This window comes from Carassius auratus, chromosome 34 (genome assembly GCF_003368295.1).
Source record: "Carassius auratus strain Wakin chromosome 34, ASM336829v1, whole genome shotgun sequence".
NCBI classification, from domain to species: domain Eukaryota; kingdom Metazoa; phylum Chordata; class Actinopteri; order Cypriniformes; family Cyprinidae; genus Carassius; species Carassius auratus.
The window spans coordinates 25,761,356-25,786,745 of record NC_039276.1 but is presented as its reverse complement, the minus strand read 5'-3'; the positions used below and the strand labels follow the sequence as shown (position 1 = coordinate 25,786,745).

Genomic DNA, 25,390 nt, shown 5'->3' with positions numbered 1-25,390 from the left:
ATTGACCCCACATATAAGACTACCTATCTATATATGTACTCCTGCCTTATAACATTCAGACCTTGAATCTTTCTTTTAAATGCACAAGTCATGCAGCCCGAATAACTTTCAGACTTAGGCTTTTTCCAACTTTTTGAAGAACAGACTGGCCAAAAGCCTGTTTGTGCAACCCAATAATCATTGAATGGCTGATTTGTGCAGTTTCCTTTAAACAACACAATGTACTAGAATGCAAAAAAGTAAAGTAAAATAAAAATGACCTGTATTTATGAAACAAATATGTCACAAGGGACTAGTAAATACCATAATGACATTCACAGTAGACTAGTAAACACTCTTTTATGGCTATTTTAAATATCAGTGGTCTATTTGGACTTTATGATAAAGATACCCCTGTTTTACTAAAGGCCCTGCTTTTTGTGTTAGTCTCAACACAGGATTTAGACCAGCAGTTTCCACTCAGTGGGCAGTCTAAACAGTGATCTAACCAAAATCACCACGAGTGACTTCAAAGGAATCAAGATGAAGGCCACTGAACAGATGCACATGAGGTTTGACGTATGTCCAAAACATCTGTCTGCTTGTCTCAGACAGGCACACTTCCTGTAGAGAAGTCTTGCTTTGGACTGATTCACAGTCAGTCAGTCTTATCCTAAACATCTTCCTAAAGAGCGTATCTGTCTACAATGTGAAGAACACAGAGCGTTATTATATCATATCAGCATCTACCATCTCTCAGATCAGGGCCCAGAATAAACATTTTGCCACGCCTGCCATTGATGACCAACCTGTTTTAAAATACACTACCAGTCAAAAAGTTTTTAAACAGAAAGGTTTGTAATGTTATTTTACAGATTCTCCTCTGTTACCCAAGTCTGCATTTATTTGATTCAAAATACAGCAAAAGCAGTGATATTGTGAATTTTTTTTGTTTGACTATTTAAAATAACTGCTTTCTATTTGAATACATTTTAAAATATAATTTTATTCTTGTGATTTCAAAGCTGATTTTTTTAGCATCATTCCTCCAGTCTTCAGTGTCACATGATCCTTCAGGAATCATTCTAATGTTCTGAATTGCTGCTAAAAAACATGTATTATTATTATTACAGCGTATTTTTAACATTATAACAGCATTCTAAAAGCCTTCATCCGGCAGTAAAAGACTCCCAGGATGTCCGTTTTGTGAGTTATATAATGTCTGCTCTCACATCGTAAAAACAACAATTATGATATTATAGTAGACAATAAATATTGGGCACCCTTACCTCATTTTTTCCCATCCCAATCTGTCCAGTGCACCTCATATTGTTGTTTATTATTGCACAGCTTTACCACAGCCATGGGTTGTTATTAAACATACAGCTGATATCAAAGAACAAATATCTTTCTTTCCATTTCTCCTGAAATATTCGCCCTTCCGGGTCAAACTTCTTCTTTTGGACATTTTCACTTGCAGAGCAGCATCATCACTTACATTCTGGCGCCGTTTATAATGTGTGTGTTAGGTGTTCCTAGACTCAAGATCAACACAAATAAATTAGCAATTTATGTATAAAAAAATACAATATTGCATAGCGAATACATTTTTTCTAAATAAAGCTTTATTTAATATTTTAGATTATTGTTCAAATCATCCCACTGGGACACTTTTGTGGGCTATATTTGGCCCATGGGGTGTATGCTTGACATCCCTGGCCTTATTTCCAGTAATTCTTCACCATACAGTGACATTTGGATGAGAGTGAGGGATTATTACAGTCTTCTCTCTCTCTCCCTCTTTTTGGGAGTGTACAATAATTTATTTCTGGACAGGAAGAAGTAGATCAGTCTCTCATGACTTTATATTGAATAGAATCAGATTATGTTATATCTCTCTCTCTCTATTCAGACCCTTTCCTCCCACAGGAACATTACATGTATGACATGTAATTACTGTTCTGCTGCCATGTGCACTTGCATACGTCATACTTAAATGTCACAATGATAAACACACCATGGAATGGACACCAGGGCCAAAAAAGTGGAGTGGTGTAATTTCTTAGAAGACCACAAATGAGAATAAGAGGTAGTGGTCATATAAAGGTGATTATGTGATGTTCTGTGGTTAATACTATTTACTCATTAAACAGTATAGAATTTTTAGCCGTCTAATGGAATATGACCACAATTACAACACAGAAAAGTCTTACAATTTTGGAAATAATTTATTTGTATAGATTTTATATGGATAATATATATGCATTATAATATCTGTAATGGTCTGAGGAAATTCAGCTTTGCCATCATATTCAAAATGTTACTGTTAAATCAAATGAATGCAACCTCGGTGAGAATTAAAAAAAAAAAGCGTAAAAACTCTTAGCAACCCCAGTCTTTTGAACAGTAGTGCATATTCTCTCTTTGTAGTAATACAAAATGAATAGTCAGAAATTCAGGCATGTGAAAACCTGTTGAATTCTGTACCAAATAAATAAAAAATAAATTAAAAAAATGAAATGCTTGACTGAAGTGTTTGCTGATTCACCAATTACAAAAGAGAAAGCTACAACATGAAGGGGTTTATAGAGAATATGGGCTGAACATTTTTTATTTAGTGTGAATATGCCTTAAAAAGGATTAAGAAAATCCATATCAAAGCTTTTTAAAAAGGATCCAGCAGCTGGTAGTTCAGCAACACTTTCCATATGTTCCCCATCAAATCCCCTTGTCCCCTCAGCAGTGGCTGCGAGCTGGTAACGTTCAATTCACATTTTTGTCACGATAGCTTGCTGAGGATACTGGCATCTTCTGAAAGCTACAGATGATGGAGTGGATGGAGTAAAATGACTGGATAATCAGCAATGGGTCCTTTCCCTCAATTGACCATTGTGTGTCAATAGTCAATAGTTTCCTTTAGTCAGCTGAATCAAGCGGCAGGCCTTCAGTCCACCCACGTTTGGAGCTCTGCCCTGGTTGGCCAGCTGGTCTGCTGGTGGGCAGTGTTTAGCACAGCTGGAACTGCAGTGGGTGGCAGGTCATCAAGTATGCTAAGCTACTGAATAACATAATCAACACATGTCTGTGTTAATGTGGCTTATAGGTGTCTATAGAGTTTTTTGGGGGTGGGACTAACTATTTGTTGGAGTTAAAAACAGAAGCTCAAACATGCTTGTTTTTGGCGAGCTACCTTTTTGAGCTCAATCGACAGCATTTGTTGCACAAGATGAATACATTTTTTTTTTTTTTTGGTCATAAAAATTATGTCTCAAATGCTGTTGAATTAGCCTAACTTACAGGTCCTTCTCAAAAAAATTAGCATATTGTGATAAAGTTCATTATTTTCCATAATGTAATGATAAAAATTAAACTTTCATATATTTTAGATTCATTGCACACCAACTGAAATATTTCAGGTCTTTTATTTTTTTAATACTGATGATTTTGGCATACAGCTCATGAATCTCAAAAAATTAGCATATCATGAAAAGGTTCTCTAAACAAGCTATTAACCTAATAATCTGAATCAACTAATTAACTCTAAACACCTGCAAAAGATTCCTGAGGCTTTTAAAAACTCCCAGCCTGGTTCATTACTCAAAACCTGACTGCTGTGCAGAAGGCCATCATTGACACCCTCAAGCGAGAGGGTAAGACACAGAAAGAAATTTCTTAAAGAATAGACTGTTCCCAGAGTGCTGTATCAAGGCACCTCAGTGGGAAGTCTGTTGGAAGGAAAAAGTGTGGCAAAAAACGCTGCACAACGAGAAGAGGTGACCGGACCCTGAGGAAGATTGTTGAGAAGGATCGATTCCAAACCTTAGGGGACCTTGAGGAAGCAGTGGACTGAGTCTGGAGTAGAAACATCCAGAGCCACCGTGCACAGGTGTGCAGGAAATGGGCTACAGAGAAGCAGCACTGGACTGTTGCTCAGTGATCCAAAGTACTTTTTTCGGATGAAAGCAAATTTTGCATGTCATTCGAAAATCAAGGTGCCAGAGTCTGGAGGAAGACTGGGTAAAAGGAAATGCCAAAATGCCTGAAGTCCAGTGTGAAGTACCCACAGTCAGTGATGGTCTGGGGTGCCATGTCAGCTGCTGGTGTTGGTCCACTGTGTTTTATCAAGGGCAGGGTCAATGCAGCTAGATATCAGGAGATTTTGGAGCACTTCATGCTTCCATCTGCTGAAAAGCTTTATTGAGATGAAGATTTCGTTTTTCAGCACGACCTGGCACCTGCTCACAGTGCAAAACCACTGGTAAATGGTTTACTGACCATTGTATTACTGTGCTCAATTGGCCTGCCAACTCTCCTGACCTGAACCCCATAGAGAATCTGTGGGATATTGTGAAGATAATTTTTGTATTAAAAACACTTTTCTTTTATTGGTCGGATGAAATATGCTAATTTTTTGAGACAGGCATTTTGGGTTTTCATGAGCTGTATGCCAAAATCATCAGTATTAAAACAATAAAAGGCCTGAAATATTTCACTTGTTGTGCAATGAATATATGAAAGTTAATTTTTTATGATTACATTATGGAAAATAATGAACTTTATCACAATATGCTTATTTTTTGAGAATGACCTGTATATTAAACCCTAAATATTCCTTTAAGCAACTTATATTTTACTTAAAATTCCCATTGTAGAAAAAAAAGTGACACAAATTAAAATGCTTGCCACCCCAAACAGAGTAAACGTGTGGTACTGTAGCTATCATTACTCAATCAGTCTAAAGATGAAAACATGTTACCCAAAGTGACATAAACATGTCATGGTTTCCTCAAAGGAAACTTGATATTTCCAGTTCAAGAGGTGTTTGATTTTATAAAGCAGGGCTCTAAATCCCATGTGCATGTCTGTTAGGATGTGAAAGTTAAAGGGTCCGTAATGTTATAGATTATCTGGTTGAAGTGGTTTAGTTCAGGTCCCCAGCCTCATTCTCTCTTACATCACAGCTGGATCCTGTCTGCACTCCTGTGCTGAGCTTCAGAGGGCTCATTCCTGAATCTTGAGGTAACGGTGCAGGTGCCTCTGGCTACAAGCACCTCCTCAAAAAGTAGGGGCCCAAGCAGACCTTCCAACACATGTCGGCCGCAGACAACATCTCATGCACTCATGTAGACATGCTAATGGAAAACAAAGCATGCCAAAAAATGGCATTCTGGACACAAAATGAACCAAAACCAATGGGAGGAAAATATTTCAGGCACAGTTTCAGTGTTTACACATTGCATTGTTTACTGTAATTTATTTCATGTCCTCTTTTTGTTTAGCTCTGGATTCAAATACTTGGTGCAGTGTGAGGCACGTGCAGCAACACGTGGGCCAGAGCCCAAAAGATGATGTGTCTGGACCAATTACAGCCAAATCTAAACAGATTAAAAGTATAATAAACACAGGATCCCAGTCTAGCTGATCTGTGCAGAATGCATCCTCAGAGCCCAAGCCAGTTATCAGGAGAATGTCAAATGATTTATTATGGCTGGAAAGTGTCTTTGTGACACTTTCAATAATACTGTTGACAAATGGTTCCCTAAATACAGTCTACAGATGCCGGGTTGTGTATTGATGCTGCTGTTTTTTACTTAAGATCAGTTCAGTTGTGCACCCACTGCTTGCCCCAGGCTCTGTCCCTTCTGAAGGTTTTTATAAGGACCAGGTCCAAGCGAAACAGCGGATCACTCGGACACTTAAAGGCTGGTTCACACGGCAGGATAATTGGGCCGATTTTAGCCCCGATTCAGCCCTTCCGACAATCTTAGGATGCTCCGATTATCGTAAAATAATCTGATCAAATATTCCTGCCGTGTGTGGTGTGTTAAGACTAATCTCCTCTGCTCGGAAGAATGTCGGGACCGCTCCGATCTCAAATCGGGGATATCCAACATGTTGGATTTATTTTGCCCGATTTCTTCTCGTGTGTGGTGTCCCCCGAGGACAAACAATCACGCAGCCTGTGGACTGTGGCGTGTAGCCAATCAGAAAGCGAGGTGACGAGGCAGTGATAGTACCGGGAAACAAAATCAAAACAGCCGGCGTATATAATATAACAAATACAAATAAAGTCGATGGGCATAACTACATCCACAACTGCAGTCCACCAGAGTACACGGAAATGAATATATGAACGTTTATTTCAACGGTTATTAATCTGTGTAGTACGTAACAACATTTATATGAGATAAAACAACAACTTATTTCCATATTATGATATAGCAAGTATAGTCCATGCTCGCGTTGTCTCCACCTCTTTGACCATCGCCTTTTCTTGTTTTTCTTATGTTTTTTTTTTTCAGTTAAAAACCAAGAACAAACTATGGCCACTGCATCCTCTTCGTCCGCCATGATTGTTTACTCTAAAGTCACGTTTGATCTCGAGGGATTTTGCGAGATTTCCCGTCTGACCTGGGAATGCTCGGGAGTCAAATCGGTTCGTGTGTGATGTGTTGATATTGCCGTGTGGCTGCACACCACACACGGAACGACCAAAACTGTTAGACCCGTGATTTTTTATCGCTGTGTGTGGGGTCTCTCATATTTGGAAAATCGGCCGACAATTTTAAAATCGTCCCGTGTGAACCAGGCCTAACTCAATTAGTCTTTGTGTTTTCAAATAAATATTTGATTGTCAGTATCATTTTATTGTATACATATGAAATGTGTCAACGCAGTGACAATAAAGACATTTACATTACAAAAGACATTTAACGTTCAAAAGATTTTTATTTTAAACACTGTGATTTTCGACTTTGTATTCAACAAAAAATTCTGAAAAAAAAAATGTATCAAAGATTTCACAAAATATTAACAACAGTTAAAATATTAATATTTCACAATATTACTGTTTTTACTGTATTTTAATCAAATAAATACAGCTTTTTTGAGAATAAGAGACATCTTTCAAAAACAATTTAAAAATCTTAACTACCAAGTATACACTCGTTCAGTCGAGTTTACACAGTTCACATTTTTCATCTGGAGGACTTCTCTATGGGCTAATTGCATATATGCAATATTAAATAACATACTCATTTTCAAAAAATGTTTTTGTCTCACATATGCTTTATTTGTCAGAGGTTAAGAGGAGTTGTTTGAAAATGAAGCCGGGGGATTTGGTTCAGTTCTAATGGTTGACACTTTATTTAGCCACCTACAGGTGCTGGTCATATAATTAGAATATGGGATGAACTGAATTTGGGATTTTCCTTAGTTGTCAGTTATAAACATCAAAATAAAGAAATAAACATTTGAAATATATCAGTCGGAGTGTAATGAATGAATATAATATACAAGTTTCACTTTTTGAATGGAAGTAGTGTAATACATCAACTTTCTGATGATAATCTAATTATATGACCAGCACCTATATTTCAGAGAGAGCAGCTGTTTTCAGCTCCATTGTAAGTGCCTCTATGCATAAGCATGGTGACCCAAATAGTATTTGGTCATTTAAGCCACACAATAAATAACTGTGTGAATGTCATTGCATTACATAAATGCAGTTTTATGAAGTCATTCCAAGTGGCTATGTTTGTAAACACGGAGGGGTATGCAGTCAGTGTTTTGTCAGTGTTTTCATTCTTGTGTCAAACGTTCACATTCATGCAGCTGCTTTTGGCCCAGAGACATCGTATTAGATGACTTTAAAATGGAATTACACCGTAAATGCATCATCTGTGTCAGATTGTTAGGACTAGTCCAGAGTAGACGTCTTACATCAGCGCGTTCTGAGCTCGTACGTGCTCATACTGGTAATCTCTCTCTCTCTCTCTCTCTCTCTCTCTCTCTCTCTCTCTCTCTCTCTCTCTCTCTATATATATATATATATATATATATATATGACCTCTAACATTAGCTTGCTCTATTCTTTTTCTATTTGATCTGTTTTCTTTTTATTTATTATATTTTTTTAAAAGCCCTTGCTACGTGTACTGTGTTAAACTAACTGAGACTTGTTATAGCACTTATATATCATTGCTCTTTTTGTTGTTTTTGATTGCTTCCACTGTTCTCATTTGTAAGTCGCTTTGGATAAAAGCGTCTGCTAAATGAATACATGTAAATAAATGTAAATGCTTTGCATACCAGTAAATAGCAATTTTTGAAAAGCTGTTTTTGACATATAATCTATTAATGGTAATTTTCTGACAATTTACCAGTAAAGACTGTGTGTGTGAAAGGGGTTTGTGTGCTATGTTTTAAATTCTAAAATAATCAATGCTGTATAATATTTTTCAAGTGTTAGTAGAACATGTTTTCATATAATTTGTTTGCTGGTGATATTTAGTTTAATCATTTGTATCTAATGCAGTGGCATTCATAACATTAAAATTGTACAAATACTTTTTGGCCCACTGTAAATGATTTGCTTAAACAGGGTTTTACACAAGGATGACACTTTTAATTTTTATATTTTCAGAGACCCACTTAGTGCCTCTCTCTCTCTCTCTCTCTCTATCTATGTCTCCACCATCCTGTTTAGATTCCTGCCTTTCTTAAGGGAGATATCTGTTACTAAGCCAACAGAATGAACCATGGCAACCGCTCTAGTCCTTTAGCCCAGTCAGTAACACTGTGTAAATACTGGGGGGTGGGGGGGTGGTCTATTAAAGAAGTGACCAGGAGTGTATGTGCTGTATCTGTGTGAAGCAGCCCCAGAGCCTGGAGATATTTCCTAAAGTTCCCAAGGACTGGAGATATTTCATTGTGAAGATATTTAGTCACAGACTAAATAAAATCAGCTCCAGTGGGAGGTTAACTGGGACATGTTCTCCAAATATACCTCCAGAGGAACATGAAACATTTAGTGACATGAAGCAACTGTACTGTAGTGTTTAACATCGAATGCATTAATGCATTATCTCTTTGTCAGAACACCATGTATGGAAGTATTGCACCGGCTCTTAACTGAACAGTCAAATCCACATATCCAGAATATGTCTTAATTTAGGGGCGTATGGAGAGGTTTACTGCTCCAGATACACCTGTGTTCATGTCATCCAGCTAGGCCTTTGTGATTATGATAACATATTAAAATGTTCAGATAAAAGTTTCAAGTATTTGGCAGTATGAAATATTTAAATGGATAGTTCACCCAAAAATGAAAATGTTGTCATTCATGACTCACCGTCATGTCATTCCAAACCCGTGAGAATTTTCCATCATTTTCCAACCCTGTTCATCTTCGGAACACAGTTTAAGATATTTTAGATTTAGTCCGAGAGCTTTCTGTCCCTCCATTGAAAACCTATGTACGGTATACTGTCCATGTCCAGAAAGGTAAGAAAAACAAAAAGCGCAAAAGAACCGGTGAACCATTTTCTTTCACCAGTTTATTTTTTCAGATTTCAGATTTAGTTTTATTGAATCAAACTGTCCGAAAGAACTGAACTTGCCATCACTACTGGTGATCTGGAAACCGATGCAACCTGTTCTTGACTCGAGAACGAGTCAGTCTTTCATTTGTTATCTGGCTCGGCTCGGTGTTCATCTTCAGTTCTCTCTTCACAGCAGTTCAGTCAATGTACTCTTTTAGTAAATGAATTACTCCGGGATATTGGTTTGTTTGAACTCAGAGGGAGTGTCATCCACATTAAAAAACATCGAATGATTCATTTGCAAACCATATATCACTACATTGTGTTGTCAACGTGCTCACAACAGACACGGAAGAGAAGACAATGCTGAATAAAGTCGTAATTTTTTTTTTTTTTTTTGGACCAAAATGTATTTTCGATGCTTCAAAAAATTGTAACTGACCCTCTGATGTCACATGGACTACTTTGATGATTACCTTTCTGGACATGTACAGTAGGGACAGAAAGCTCCCGGACTAAATCTAAAATATCTTAAACTGTGTTCTGAAGATGAATGGAGGTCTTACGTGTTTGGAACAACATGAGGGTGAGTTATTAATGACATCATTTTCATTATGTCTATCCTTTTAAGTAAGCACTGTAAAATAAAATAAAATAAAATGCTGGAGATATCCCTGCCCTATCAATAGACTGCACCAATGTTCTTCTTAGTTGGCCGATAATGGAGTACCCTGCTCAATTGTTTTTTAGTTACCCTTTATTTAAAGGTAGAGTTCACCCCAAAATGAAAACTACCCTATGATTTACTCACCCTCAAGCCATTCTAGGTGTATATTACTTTCTTCTTTTCGATGAGTATAATCAGAGTTATATTTAAAATGCCTAGCTCTGAGCCTTATAATGGCAGTGAATGGTGGTCGAGACTTTGAAGCAAAATAAAGTTCATAAATCTTCCAAGCTCTGAAGAGCGAGGACATTTTTTTTATTATTGGGTTATGAACTGCATTTTGTATAATTTTTTACTGTTCTCTGAGGAACTGTACACTAATAATGTTCTCACGATTTTTACTTAGAAAAACATCTTAATTTAGAAGTAATGGGCAGGGTGGGGGGCGAAGTTGAACAAAACCTTGTTTAATGAAATGCTTCAAAAGCATCACTAATCTTTAAGTACCATTATTATCATATCTGAATATTTGTTCGATTTTTGTATTTAGTTACTCTATAAAATTAAATCTGCTTACAGAATTCATCAATCAAAACCTCATAAATGTTCTGATAAAGAACTGTGCCTGTGAGCTGTAGTCTGTCGACTTAGTCGAATGAAAACATGAAGTACATGGTTCAGTTCAGTCTGTGTCCATTCATGACACTTTGACACGAAGATCTTTGACCCGTAACCTTTGGTCTAAAGCTCAGAAGAGACTCAACTGGACTCAGATCCAGGAGGATTTTCCCATCATCCAAGCACATTGACACTCTGGTCTTAAGAATGTTTATTTGGCCTTATTTCCCATCATTTTTTTGTTAGAGGGCGTTCCTGAGTGCTCCCGATGGAGATTAAACACTCAGACCAGATTGAAATATGAGTTTTTTTGTTTTTTGTTTTTGTACGCCAGACATGAATAATTTCCATTAATTCCATTTCTGTTTAGTTAAAAACAAACAAACAAACAAAAAATACCTTATACTAGACATCTTAATGACATAAATAGCATCAGCAAAATATGTAAATGTGAAAAATTTAGTGCATTGTGAATTCAGAAAGTCATGGGAACCGAGTTTTAATTGAGTGTTTTTATTTTGGAACCCAGTGGACCCCCAGAACCCAGCGTGACTGTATATGGATCTAATGTGTGTATAATTTTGTAAAGTTGTTGGGATGGCATTAATGGCGCACATACAGTACAAACATAGATGAACATGGAGGTCTGGACTTCCTCACACTTCATTTCTCCAACTCGGTCTCTCTCGCGTGTGTTCACTCTGTCTGTGTGTTTCCTGGCACCCATTAGGGGAAGATGAGAGGATGAAGCTCACATTTACCTTTTAAAGACAAAGACAGTGTGCTGGGCAGAGCTCTGGATAGGTACAGATGGCTGAGGTCGCTCTCAAGTTCAGATCTTCCTGAAATGTATCCCTTTCATCATGCTGAAATATTTTCTACCCTCAGCCAAAACGTCAAACCGAAGAATTGTATCTGATTCTTTGAGTCAGTTAGACGTCTCATCATTGTCATAACATCACTAGCATGCCTCACATTACAAGACTTGCCCACTGTTTACTTAGCATGGATCTGCACATCACCAATGACGCTATTCCTAATGAGATATCTCTCAGTGTGGATATCGGTATCCAAATGGCACAAGACTAACTAATATGTCAAACAAACGAATAGAAGTATAAGCAACAGTCCCAAGTCATTATACAGTAATTGCGTTAATGCCAAGTCTTCTGGCATCAGTCTCAGTCTTGTGTAAATACATCCCTACAGTAGTTGTTGTACCTTCCCAATGATGGAAAATAGTGAGGGTTGGTGAGTGCTACTCAGTAGATGCGTAGATTTTTACAAAGCTCATCGGTCTGAAAACCGAGGTGTGCATTGTGATTGGCCGAATACCTCAAGCATGATACCTCCACGGTGAAAGCTGATCTGGCCATCCACAGGGCAAAGTTGATGTATTTCCTCAGCGACCAGCACGGATCAGCTCTAGGCATGACAAGCAGATTTCGTCCTCTTTTGGAAGGCAAAGTAGTTTCGCTTTCACAGTGAAACACACAGCGTCTATACGACATGGTGGCGGCAGCAACAATACTACAACAATAAACAAAGGTATGCCTTATTTCTTTGCGTGAACATCTGGGCGGCGTTATGCAAATCTTCCCACATTGTGACATAAATATGTGGCGCCATTGCAAGCTGTTTTAGGGGGGTGTGGACGAGTATTAACTTTTATAAAGAATTTCTCTTTGGACTTTAGTCTTTGCAACTTTACAGATCGTCTTTTGTAACACTCCAAAGAGAAAAGAAACATTTGAATTGCATCATATGACCCCTTTAAATATATAATAGAGGCTGGGGAACTAAACCATAATAAGTCTTTAAAATAATTAAATTAATAAACGTGTTTACTAATGACTTAAATGTATGACTTCTAGTCAATGATAAAAGTCTTTAGTCTGGGAGCCCTACTCGATAACAATTAAACAGCTTAAATATTGCTGATTATATGCTGAGACAAGTATTAATAATAATTTTCTTGACTCTGCACATGGGCATTGGAAGCAAAACTATTTAAAATAAAAAATCTGTGTGGGTCCTCCCGCAGAAAACTTTTACTGGAGTATATGCCATTTCCTGTATTCTGGTGCCTTCTAAGGTTAGTTAGTTTCACAGAAATTAACACAGCAACAAAAGTCTAGTTAGTTGTTTTAAACAAAAAATTATAAACATTCACTTAAATATCACTTAAATACCATTCACTTAAATGACAGTATATGAGCACACAGCAAAGGCTGTAGTTATATGGAATTACATTTAGTTCAATAATAATGAACGTAACTTTATAAAACTGAACATAACTTTTTCAGAAACTATCAAACATATGCCATTACAAAAGAAGAAAAACACAATGAAAATGAAAAAAATTTTCACAGACAAAGTGAAATAAATTTATTTTAAGCTCATACACAGGTTCTACCCTGTAAAGAAGTTTAAACAAAGATTCAAATCTGACATTGATCTTACATGCTCGTTTTGTTCGAGTTCTGAAGAAACTGTACACTTATTTCGGTCATGTCACTACACTCAGAAACTTTGGAATGATATTGGTGTGTTTGTCAAGTGTAAGATTTTGCCAGGCTTCTCAGTACATATGAAAAACATTATATTTGGGTATTATGATTCTGACTCCACAAACAAAAATATCTTCTCTGTTTTTCTAAAAGAAATGGAAACTATTTGAATGTAATCTCAGTATCTACTAATAAGAAAGCTATAAGGACTGTTAAAATTTGCTCTGCCTTTGATCTCCTTGTGTAATTTTGTTTAGATTTTGGCCCTCTTTTCTTTAGTTCTGTTTTATTCTTGATTGTGTTGTTTTTTTTTTTTTTTGTGGGTGAAATTATGTGATGTATGTTTATACTTTTGTATGTTTTGTTCTCTGCATTAATAAAAAAAGAAAAAGAAATAAAAGCTCTCGCTGTGATTTTTATGCAATACGTCAGGCCTTGTATTACTAAATATGTAAATAATATTTGACCTTCGATCGTCTCAGTAAAGATGAGCTTTCAGGAGACAGAGACACGGAGTGGCGTTATCTTCATCCTCTTGCTTGTCCTTCAAGGAAGCTTTAAGTAAGCTTGTGTTACTAAAGTAACCAATAACATTGATACACGTTTTTCATTTTTTAAAGTGTGCTACAATTTGTTGCGGGTAATTATTGTCATTCAGTAACACAAACTTACTTCAAGCTACCTTGAAGGACGAGAGCTCATCTTTACAGACTGAGACGATCGAATGTCAAATATTATTTACATATTAAGTAATACAAATCACAGCGAGAGCTTTCCAATATGCGCGCCACTCTATGGCGCCACTGAGTGGCATCTGTACTTCCGGGTCAGAGAGCACCTGTCCATCAAAAGCTCACTATCCAATCAGAGTAGATCACTGTTAAGCCCACCCCCACGAGAAGTTTGTGTCAAAACACCAAACGAAAAACTGCGAAGCAAAAGCGAAATCTGTGGCAATGCATTCATAATCCACGATTAACGAAAACGAATCTTTGGAAAACATTAACAAAGAATGAAGCATATTTGAAGAGCCTGTTACATTTGTGCAACTGTGTTATTTTTTTTTTTTTCATTTTCATTGTGTTTTTCTTCTTTTGTAATGGCATATTTTTGATAGTTTCTGAAAAAGTTGCGTTCAGTTTTATAAAGTTTCATTCATTATTATTGAAACAAATGTAATTCCATATAGTTCAAACACGGAATGGAGTTAAATTTATTCAGGCCTTCCTCAAGTGAATGTATTTGACTGACGGTGCTCTGAAAAGTGAATAGATGTGCTGAATTAGAAACAGTGAAAGTGAGTGGGTCCAATAGCATAGGTCTTAAAAAGTGGATGGATCTTGTCCCATCCACATACTATGGTTGTTATGCCCATGACTCTGCATCCTACCTTACTCAAGATTGAGATCTTGATAGAAAAATAACAGCAACATGAGACCAATTTAAACAAAGATTTTACTTAGAAATGAACATTCTCTCATCACGTTCTCACCCTAATATCAAACCGCTATGATTTGCTTTCTTCTGTGGAACAGAAATATGAATAAAAAAAAATGGCAGAACGTTGTGACTTCTTTTTAATATTTTATAAAACACCAAAGTAAAAAAAAAAAAAAAAAAGTAAATGTGGTTCACTAACAATTTTATAGTTTTGATTAAAAGTATTACAATTTTTAACCAGTTTTACAGTAATATCATTGATTTCCTGTGAGCCATCCGGCGCTTGACACTCAGTCCAGTAAGTGTTTAAAATATAATTTTACACTGGTTTTCCAAATGGCATTAAAACACCAGAAGTAACAGGTACAATTTCCACCATCTATGACCGTGTGAAGCACTGGATGAATGCCATGCACTTTGGAATGGTGTGAGGGAGAGAGCATTACTAAAAATGTAACATTTTGGGTAAACTATCCTTTCAAATAATAATATTTGAAATACCTTGAATTCAATTACATTTAACCTAAATATTTAGCCTAGGTTATTAGTTTTTAGTATAAAATAAAACCCTCTCAAATAAACAATAAACAACTCTGATAAAAAGACTTTATCACTGTGCAGTGAGGGACAAAAAACAGGACCTAAGCACAGCAGTCTTTATTGAAAACAAAAGTCCAAATAGCTTATTAAATGAAATAAAAAATAAATAAAAAAAACTTTTAAACAACCTGATCCTTGAAACCTTAAATATGGGCATGTCATTGGTTTAGCCCATGTCATCAAAATCCCACTCCAGCCAGGAAACCAAAGTTGGCAACTTTGATACGAGGTGTTTCTGCTCATTGTCTGAAGGTTCGGTTTTCCAGTAGAAGTAGTCAGCTAAACAAATATTAGAGGGAACATTACACAGCACCCAACCCAGCCCAGAGACCCACTGCACCTGCCCAAGTGATTCACATCCAGAACATGATGATGATGATGTCACGTGTAATCTCATAATGGGTAATATATCTCTTTTGCAATTCATTTTCTTCTGGTCCTTCATTGGAGAATTTGTGAAAACATGAGAACATTCTCTTCTGTTGTAATCAGGAGAAATGACTCATCTTGCCCTTGTCTGCTGCAGATGTTCTTAGTATAAAAACACCAAAAACGTGTTAGTCTTCCATGCCCATCTTGGGTGATTCTAAACAAATGTTTTTGTTTATTATAATAAAATTGATGCTCTCTTTCTCTCCATGCTGACTGCATTAATGTAATGTGCTTTCTTCTAGAAGTCTGTTAGTCAAAGCAATGACAACGGGGTTGTGCTTTTGTAAAATCGTGTGTTGTAATGGGGTGTAAGGAACATGCACAGCTCCACTGAGGTTTTAGGCCTCAGAGAGTTCTTGTGACTAATATGATCCATGGCTGGGGCTGGGTCTACTCACTACTGCTTGGATTTCTGCCTTGGAACATAATATTCCACATTCACACAGATGGGTGAGGAAACTCTGAATTATCATGGCTTGTTGATAAGTTCCCATCCTCTCTTGGTATGGAATGTGTGTTGCGTATCTGTGGGAAAAAATCCAAAAAGTATTCTTCTTCATAGTTTCTAAAAACATTATCCTTTTGTGTTCAGAGAGTGGCAGAGTACAGATTTGGAAGATGAGGGGGAATACAGGGTGAAAGATTTTCTTTCAAAAGCATTTTTTATCTGCTCCCTTAGTGAACCTGCATTCCTGCATTGGAGTAGTTCAGAGTGTCCTGATGTTCAATCATTTGTCTGGGTTTTCTTTACTCTCCAGAGTGCTTCCTGTTTCCTGAGTCAACTAAATCAGAGTTACTGTTTGTAGCTGATCCAGAAACATGTCACATTGAGTTCATGTGCACCACTGAAAGGCTACATTTATTTGATCAAAATACAGTAAAAACAGTGATACTGTGAAATATTTTTACACTTACAATTACTTGTTCCTATGATGGCAAAGCTGAATTTTCAGCAGCCAGTACTTCATACTTCAGTGTCACCTGATTCTTCTGAAATAATTGTCAATTTTGTGCAATATTATCAGTGTTTAAAACTTTTAACAATATTCAATAATCCTTAATCAGTATTTGTTTTTTTTTTTTCTTGTTTTTTCCTTTTTTTTATTGTAAAAAAAACAAAACAAAACAAAAAACAATTTTTGTTTCAGTTTTGTGTGTGCTGCCTTTAGTCACCGTGAAATGAGTTGTATTTAGTGACACCTTGGGTATTTGAGTCATCTCATCAAATTACATCTGGGAAAGTTATTCCATCACAAAATTTTAAGATGTGATCAAGTCCAACAGTAATTTTTAAAGTGAATATATACTTGAATATCTTGGCCTTGTGCAGTTAAAGAACAGAAGAAAATGCAGTTTGTGATGCCTGAAGATTCAAGGATTCAACTGTGCATTTTGTCTATAAGCCAGTATCATCCAGCTATACATCTTTCTTAGTTACAAACACGAAGATTAACATGAACAACTGGCACAAAATGTACTGCTATCCCACCTCAGCTTCCGAGTCTCCTGTGTTTTCCTGCAGTTTTTGGGTGATGACGAAATGGAAGAGGTGAGAAGACACTTGGCGCTTTAAATGTGGCATTACTGACACACTCAGTGAAGTCGGGGGTTTGCATAAGAGGATGGGAAACATGGAAAGTTCAAGAAGGATTGGATTTTGTTAAGGCCAATAGAGTCAGCAGATTAAAAAACAGAATTTAAACTAATTTATCTTGGAGAGACTTGCAGTGAAATGAAAGGAGAGACAAAATAAAAGACAGACATTTATGCAGAGGGGAAGTGCGAGGCAGCAGCAGAAGGTGAAAACAACAGGAAATGACCTGTATGTTTTATGGCTCCCCTCTGAACTGGAGAACGCTGGGGAGTTTAGCTGGCACACCCAGGAGCTGTCAATCAATTAAACTAATGACTCATTTCCTCCTCACACAAATGTACACTTACAGCGATGTCTGTTTGTATTTTTCTAAATGCATTAAAGGCAGTTCAGCAGCTGCTCTCCCCTTTCTTCATTTTGAATTTTAGACTTGCTTTTGCCACAATTGCCTAATTATAGTTTTTAGACTTGTTTTTGCCCTGTTTCTGACTCGTCATTCTATGAGAACATTTTAATTTTCTTTTTTTTTTTTGCAATTTTGACGAGTAATCTGTGTCTTATATAATGGAAGTGACCGGGGACTGAAAATGTACAATACCTTAAAGGGATAGTTCACCCAAAAATTATACCTTATGAATCAATAAAAGAGCATTGTCTTCTCTTCCGTGTCTGTTGTGAGATTTCAAAACACTGCAAACGAATCACTCTGTGTAATCAGATCTTTTTGAACCAGTTCACCAAATCAGAACTGAATCGTTTTAAACGGTTTGCGTCTCCAATACACATTAATCCTCAAATGACTTAAGCTGTTGACTTGTTTAATGTGTCTGACACTCCCTCTGAGTTCAAACAATCCAATATCCCGGAGTAATTCATTTACTCAAACAGTACACTGACTGAACTGCTGTGAAGAGAGACTCGTTCTCGACTCAAGAACCGGTGCATCGGTTTTCGGAAATATTCAGAAGAGCTTAAGAATTAGAATTACACAAGAAAATGAAGTAAATGACAGCAAAATCTTGATTTTTGGGCGAATGATGCCTTTAAAGGACAAGTTTGCTCATTTTCAACCACAATAAAGATTTTGGCATCATTTACTTTTCTTTTTTGGGTGAAGGCTGGTTGAAAACTGACAAAAATTTAGATTTTACTATTATTTATTAACTAAATACAGTAACTGTTCACGTCATCCATTATTTCCTGCCTGTTCTTGAGTTGTGACATTCACTCTTCATTAGCATCTGCACTGGAAGGATAAGACAGGACAGATAAGAGTCATAATGCAGTCAGCAGGGTTGAAGGGTATTTAATCTTCTCTTTTGTAAGCAGATGCACATCTGCAAAGCAATGCCAGATGATGGTCTCTGGATGTTCTTCCTGAGACCCAAACTCCACCTTTAATCAGAGACAAGGGCTTAATCTGAATGTGTTTATGCAGGTGCATGGAAAGTTAGGGTTCCACACAAACACATACTTCTACACATTCACACTAATATGTGATTGATAGGATTTGAGCCAAAAACCTTTTCATCTGAGTGCATTTGCTGTGTAGTGTGCCAAGAATTCAAATCAGATTAAAGTACCGCAGACTGCCGGTGCTCATGCTTGTCTATCATCATGACTGGCTCACTTCACTTAATGTACGTTATAAAGAGTGTTGACAGTTCCTCTTGAGTCATGACACACAAGTTTGACGTTGGTATGACTTCTTCATGTTTTTGAAACCTGATGTTTCTTATGCTTACCAAGTCTACATTTATTTGAGCAAAAATACAGTAAAAACAGTATTATTCTGCCATTTAAAAGAACTCATTTCTGTTTGAATATTGCATTTTCTATTTCTATTTCGATGTAATTTAGCATCGTTACTCCAGTCTTCAGTCGCATGATCAGAAATCATTCTAATATGCTGATTTGCTGCTCAAAACAGTTAATATCTTTGTTGAAATCATGATGTATTGAAAAAATATATATTTGAATAGAGAGTTCAAAAGAATAGAATTTATCTGAAATATAAATATTTTGTAGCATGAATGTCTTTTAAAGGGGGGGTGAAATGCTCGTTTTCACTCAATATCCTGTTAATCTTGAGTACCTATAGAGTAGTACTGTATCCTTCATAACTCCAAAAAGTCTTTAGTTTTATTATATTTATAAGAGAAAGATAGTCTGTACCGATTTTTCCTGGAAAAAGCGCCTGGAGGCGTGACGTGTAGGCGGAGCTAAAGAATCACGAGTGCCAGTAGACTTTTGCGTTGAGAGCATGTGGAAACTGTGACACCGTGAGGATAAAACCAACCAAAACAAACCATGGCTAACAGTCAGATTCAGCCGTTTATTTATGATCCAGAATCAGATCCAGAGGCTGAAATTTAACAAGAGCAGCAGCAACAACAACGTCTCTATGTGGTATGTCCTGAAACTGTATATATTTGCTTAGAGGTTTTGGAAAATGACTAAGTTCTACTTTCTTTGTCGTCTTTTTTTTTCTTCTTTTAAGCTGTACATGTGGAAAGTGCAGTTTGATGACAACATCGCATGTTGTTTACTTGATGTGCTTACACGCAGATAGCTAAGTTAACAACACAGAGATATTTGAAGCAGTTTTGAGCAGAAATACTCCTTCAAACGTACAACTTAATTTTTGAAACTTTGTCCATGTTTAGCATGGGAATCCAACTCTTTAACAGTGTAAAAAACTCAGTATGCATGAAATAGCATTTCACCCCCCCTTTAAACTGATAGAATAGAATAGAATAGAATAGAACCTGAAACATTTGCACACTACTATATATTACTATATTTTTATATAAGTCTGCTGGTTCCCAAGGGCAGAACAGAAAATATGGGTTAATAAATTGAGGAAGGCACATGACATGGGAAGGCCAGCAGGGAATTGGCCTGGTCACTTGTGATGGTCCAGGAAATAACAAATCTCAGTTATTCGATCTTTAGAAGAGTGATCGTTTTTGCATGTGTGGAAAAAAAAGGGAGAATACAATTTCTAAGACAGCCAGGCAATGACCATGGAGTAAGATTATCTTTATTAAAGTTTGTTGTATTTTCAATGACTGTGATTTGCAGCTAGACTAAGCCCAGATATGTTAATGCTTTATTTTGCTTAAAACTACCAACAGATAATGAATCTAGAGTGTGTCAAGGACATGTTGCGGTGAAAACGTGCTGCAGAGAACCACACAGGATGTTTATATGTACTCTCAAAAATGAACATGATTTTCTGCATTTTTGCTATTGTTGCTAGGCATTTTGCTAAGGACATTTTGGTGATTACTAAGATACTTCTACAACATGCAAAAACAAACTATAGACTAAGTAGAGGGCAAGTCATATTAAATGGGCCATATATTTGCTGTATTTTGGGAATGTGCACAATATATTTGGCAGAAGGGCCGAGGTTACATGTGGGAGATTTGCTGGATAATACAACTGCTAAATAAAGAGCAGCTTAAATCTGGCCTGCTCAGTGACTTGTAGTGTATTGTTTGGAAAATAATTCTAATTTGTGACATTGATCATGTGACCCATACAGAAAGCTCTTAAATCAAGCTGGTGAACACAAGCTTTTTTTTTTTTCTTTTTTTTTGCATAAGTGTTTTTGTATTTTATGTCATTTTTATATGAACGGGTTGGAGCAGTAGATTGTTTTATGTAAAGGCGCTTTGCCAGTGATAGCGCTGGCTAACTGTTTCAATGACTCCTCTCTGTGCCAATCACAACAGCAATGGCCCGCTGACCAATCAGAGCAGAATAGGCTTGAGGAAGGGAAGGTTTGCTCCGAACTTGCTTGAAACTTATCGTTTCCCAATCATTGGCATAGTGATTTCAGCAAAATGAACAAATTGTTTTTCATGTTACTGCGCTAACATGTCTATTAGTATTTAGGCAAACTTTGCTTACACTACAAACAATACAAAACTATGATGTTATAAGTAACCTGTTTACCTTGGTCTTCACCTCACCTCTTATCTGACAAGTTTTGGGGTTTGAGTCATTCTTTCATCACGTGAGAGCCTCATAAGCTTTGACCATAGACTGTGTAAAAGGCTTTAACCTATCGTTCGCTCTTTGTCAAGTGACGTGACAGCATTGGATAGAGAAATTAATTTACAAGCTTCCTTACAAACAGGTGTATAGTCATCATCATCATTATCATCATTATTATAATTATTATTTACTTTTACAGTCACAGTTACTGCATTTCTGGTCTCAAATTGTAGCTTTTTACTTCTTACAGTTTATAAATGTGTGAATTTCTGTCATGATGGTTATTTTCCATACTCTGAATGTTGTTATAAAGGTAATAAAGAGTTTTCCATGGAATTAAAACATTCATCATGTCTCATTTCCGTTGTAGTTAGTTGTACAGTCAAGAAATGTTTTTAGAAATTCTCCCTTGAGTTTTAAAGAAACTATGAATTGTGGTAATATATTATGTCTAATATCCTGAGATGTCTTATATGTTTCTAGAACCACTTTTTTCCTGTCATGGGAAATATCAACTGCATTTTAACAAAGTGCCCTCACACCAGTGTTACTGTTACAATGTCAGACAGATATGCTTCATAAATATAAATTCAGTTCTCACACTATATATTCAGCTTAGTCATGAATGTATCCTCTGGACCTCTTGTAAGGCAGATACAGACAGAATTATTTTTACTATGGAATAATGCAGCACGGTTTCATTTATGATTATTTGAAGGACAGGCAGTACACACTAGCTCAGCATTAACAGTAGTCAGAACCTTATCTGTGAGGTCAGAGGTCAAAGTACTTGACAAAACACCTGACACACTGTTTGACTGATGAGGACCTTAAGACCTCTATGCTTCACCCGGGCCTCTTCATAAAAACCTAATACTACAAATGTTGTTCTTGGCTGTAATCTGGCACCTATTTTGTTTTTAGTTAACCGACCTCTATTCTGTATCTGTCAGAATAGGTGTAATTTATAGATGAACATATGGGACATGTCCCGGACACTTTTTGCCAAGGCTGGATTTGTCCCCAACACTTTTTGAAAGCTCTTCATTTGGATTGCATTACACGTGTTTCTCAGACTTGGCGTACAAACCTTACATACATAATGAATCATAATTAAATGGCACTCAAAAAACACTCACTGTTTCCCCGACATTAACAGTTTGGATTTAATACCCATGTAGAAAATGAATGGTTAAAAACCAGTCATTCTTCTGAAACACACTTTGTTTCAATGTGTCTCTCAAAATTTCAGATTGTTAGATAAGAGTGCAGAATCCAAACACACATCTAATATCACTATTACAGCATATACAAATGACTTTTTTCTGTAATGTTAGAAGACTTAAGGTGTGCATCGGGCAGATGTTTGATTGATGTATGTTTCAGTTAATGAATGAGTTCAGATCAAGTCAAGGAACAACATTTAATTTGTAGTTAAAATAGATATGCAATTCGTTGGTAAGAGCACCGGGGGGCGCTATAGAGCTTTACAAACTGTTAACAAAGTATGCCATCTAGTGGTTATGTTTTGAAATGTAAAAAAAATGGTTGGATTATGTTCGAAATGAAATTGTACTAGTTTAGTGCCTACTCAGAAGTGTGCAGTGTACATGAAATATTGCATACTATTAAAAAGTAAAGCAAATGTAGTAGGTTATCTCAGGTGTTGCATGCATACAACAAATGCAAACTTTGCATGATATATCCAAAGTCTTCAGGATTACTAGAAACTTCCAGGCAGGTGTGTTGGGGCTGAAGGAGGCAAACTCTGTTTGACACATGTGCATTATGATATGTAACCATGGACCACAAAACCACTCTTAAGTGTCAGTTTTCAAAACTTAGATTTATACAGCACATGAAAGCTGAATAAATAAGCTTTCCATTGATGTATGGTTTGTTAGGACACAACAATATTTGGTCGGGATACAGCTATTTGAATATCTGGAATCTGAGGGTGCAAAAAAAATCAAAATACTAACAAAATCGCCTTTAAAGTTTTCCAAATGATGTTCTTAGCAATGCATATTACTAATAAAAAAAATACGTTTTGGTATATTTAAAGTAGGAAATTTACAGAATATCTTCATGGAACATGATCTTTTCTCAATATCCTAATGATTTTTGGCATAAAAAAAAATCTATTATTTTGACCCATACAGTGTTTCTTTTGGCTATTGCTAAAAATATACCCCAGCGACTTAAGATTGGTTTTGCAGTCCAGGGTTACATATAACTTGTGTATTATATGTTATAAAACCTGATTATTGCTGACTGTAAATGCACCTACTTATTCAAATCGGTAAGACATTTAATCTAATATGTAAATTTCTTTATGTGAACTACAGGGATTGCCTGGACCCCTTGGTCCCCAGGGTCCCAGAGGCCCTAATGGGCGACCGGGAGACCCTGGTCTACAGGGCCCTAAAGGAGAGAAGGGGGACCCTGGCAGAGGAGGCCTTATGGGTCCAAAAGGAAGTGTGGTGAGTCTCTCTGTCCTGATCTCCTCTTCTGCATTTACATAAGAACTTACATAAGAACAATCGGTTTAGATGGAGTTTAAGCCTTTTCATTATCTCCAGCATCTCTGAAGCACTGTGAAGTACTGTATTTGATTAGATTCAGAGGTTTTTGTAAGGTCTAGCCACAAAAGTTGAAATATTTCAGTAAAAGAACAATGTTCAGTAAACACAATGTCTCAATGGCATTATACATGACTCTTATACATTTAGACATATTGAGCCTCATTGTACTTTATCATTGTCTTTTAAACAAACTAAAGATTAGTTCTGAGAGTGGGTTAAACAGTTAAATTTCACATTAAATTAACTGAAATCCTAATGTGTTTGTGGCTTTCTTTAGGGAATGCAAGGTGTTCCAGGGTTTAATGGAGCAGATGGTGTTCCGGTAAGTATGATTTTGTTTATATCCCCAGTATTATATTGAGGGCTGTCATTAGGAACAACATACTGCAGAGTTTTATAAAATGGCAACAACAGAAATATGATAAAAGACACCAATGTTCATTTAATATTTACATTTATTAAATCTAATCAATGAGAATATACTTTCATCCAGTAATATAGTTCAAATACCATACAAACCTTTCCTTAGTATTGGATTCACCCAATTTGGCTCACTGAAGGTAAAACAGAATATGCTGCTCAATTCTTTGTATCTGATCTATCATCAGGGCCATCCTGGGCCGTCTGGGCCTCGTGGAAAACCAGGAGCTGACGGTTGTAATGGAACCAGGGGAGAAACAGGAACGCCAGGCATTCCGGGACATAATGGCGAACCTGGAATATCAGTATGGGCGATCATTTATTAGAGTATATTACTGAGACATTACACAGGATCTATGCATAATACATACATAACCCATTTAACACATACTACTTATATTTTCTCACACACTCACTCCCAATTTTTTTTGTCTCTGTGTACTTGCCTGTCTATAACTTTAATATGCTGTAGGGTCGGCCAGGAATGAAGGGGGAGAAGGGTGACCCTTTGGATATGTGGGTTTATATGGAAAGATTCAGGGTAAGAGGAACTAGAAGTTTCACCAGACAACACAGAACGAGAAACCAGAGGCAATATTTTGGTTGAACCAGAAGTTGTTTCTTATTTACTATAAATTAAAGGAACACTCAATTTCTTTTTTGAAAATAGGCTCATTTTCAAACTGCCCTAGAGTTAAATTGTTGAGTTTTACCACTTTCGAATCCATTCAGCCGATCTGCGGGTCTGGTGGTTTTACTTTTAGCTTATCTTAGCATAGATCACTGAATCTGATTAGACCGTTAGCATCTAACTCAAAAATTACCAAATAATTTCTATATTTATATTATATAGAATATATTCTATATATATAGATATATTGATATGGCTAGGAGCTATACTTTCATTCTGGCGTAATAATGAAGAAACTTTGCTGAGTTTGCTGGGAACTTTTTTTTAGGCACTGCGTAAATATCACTCCGCCTGCTGCACCCATGGTGTTACGGATAACCAGGAGAGGAGGCTGAAAGTATAAGAAACTCAGTTTATTGAGGCACAAGAAGAGGAGCAGGTAGTGTAGGGTGAGGCAATGGTGCTGGAGGCGGTGATGAAGGGATCCGTAGGTGAAGGGTAAAGACGCTGGAGGTAGTGGACACACACACGATGAAGACTTGGAGACTCTGGAGATCGCTGGAGAGAGGTAAGTAGAGAGATAGTT

General features: G+C 36.7%; 1 protein-coding gene across 2 annotated transcripts in view; it reads left to right on the top strand.

Moving 5' to 3' along the window:
• The window catches only part of LOC113053638 (collagen alpha-2(IV) chain-like), an 83,442-nt gene that overhangs the window by 35,718 nt on the left and 22,334 nt on the right, over positions 1–25,390 (top strand). For both annotated transcript variants that reach the window (XM_026218811.1, XM_026218812.1), the window contains exons 5-8: positions 23,517–23,651; positions 24,031–24,075; positions 24,362–24,478; positions 24,646–24,714. In XM_026218811.1, coding sequence (XP_026074596.1) covers positions 23,517–23,651; positions 24,031–24,075; positions 24,362–24,478; positions 24,646–24,714 — 366 coding nt within the window. The remainder of the gene's footprint in view (positions 1–23,516; positions 23,652–24,030; positions 24,076–24,361; positions 24,479–24,645; positions 24,715–25,390) is intronic.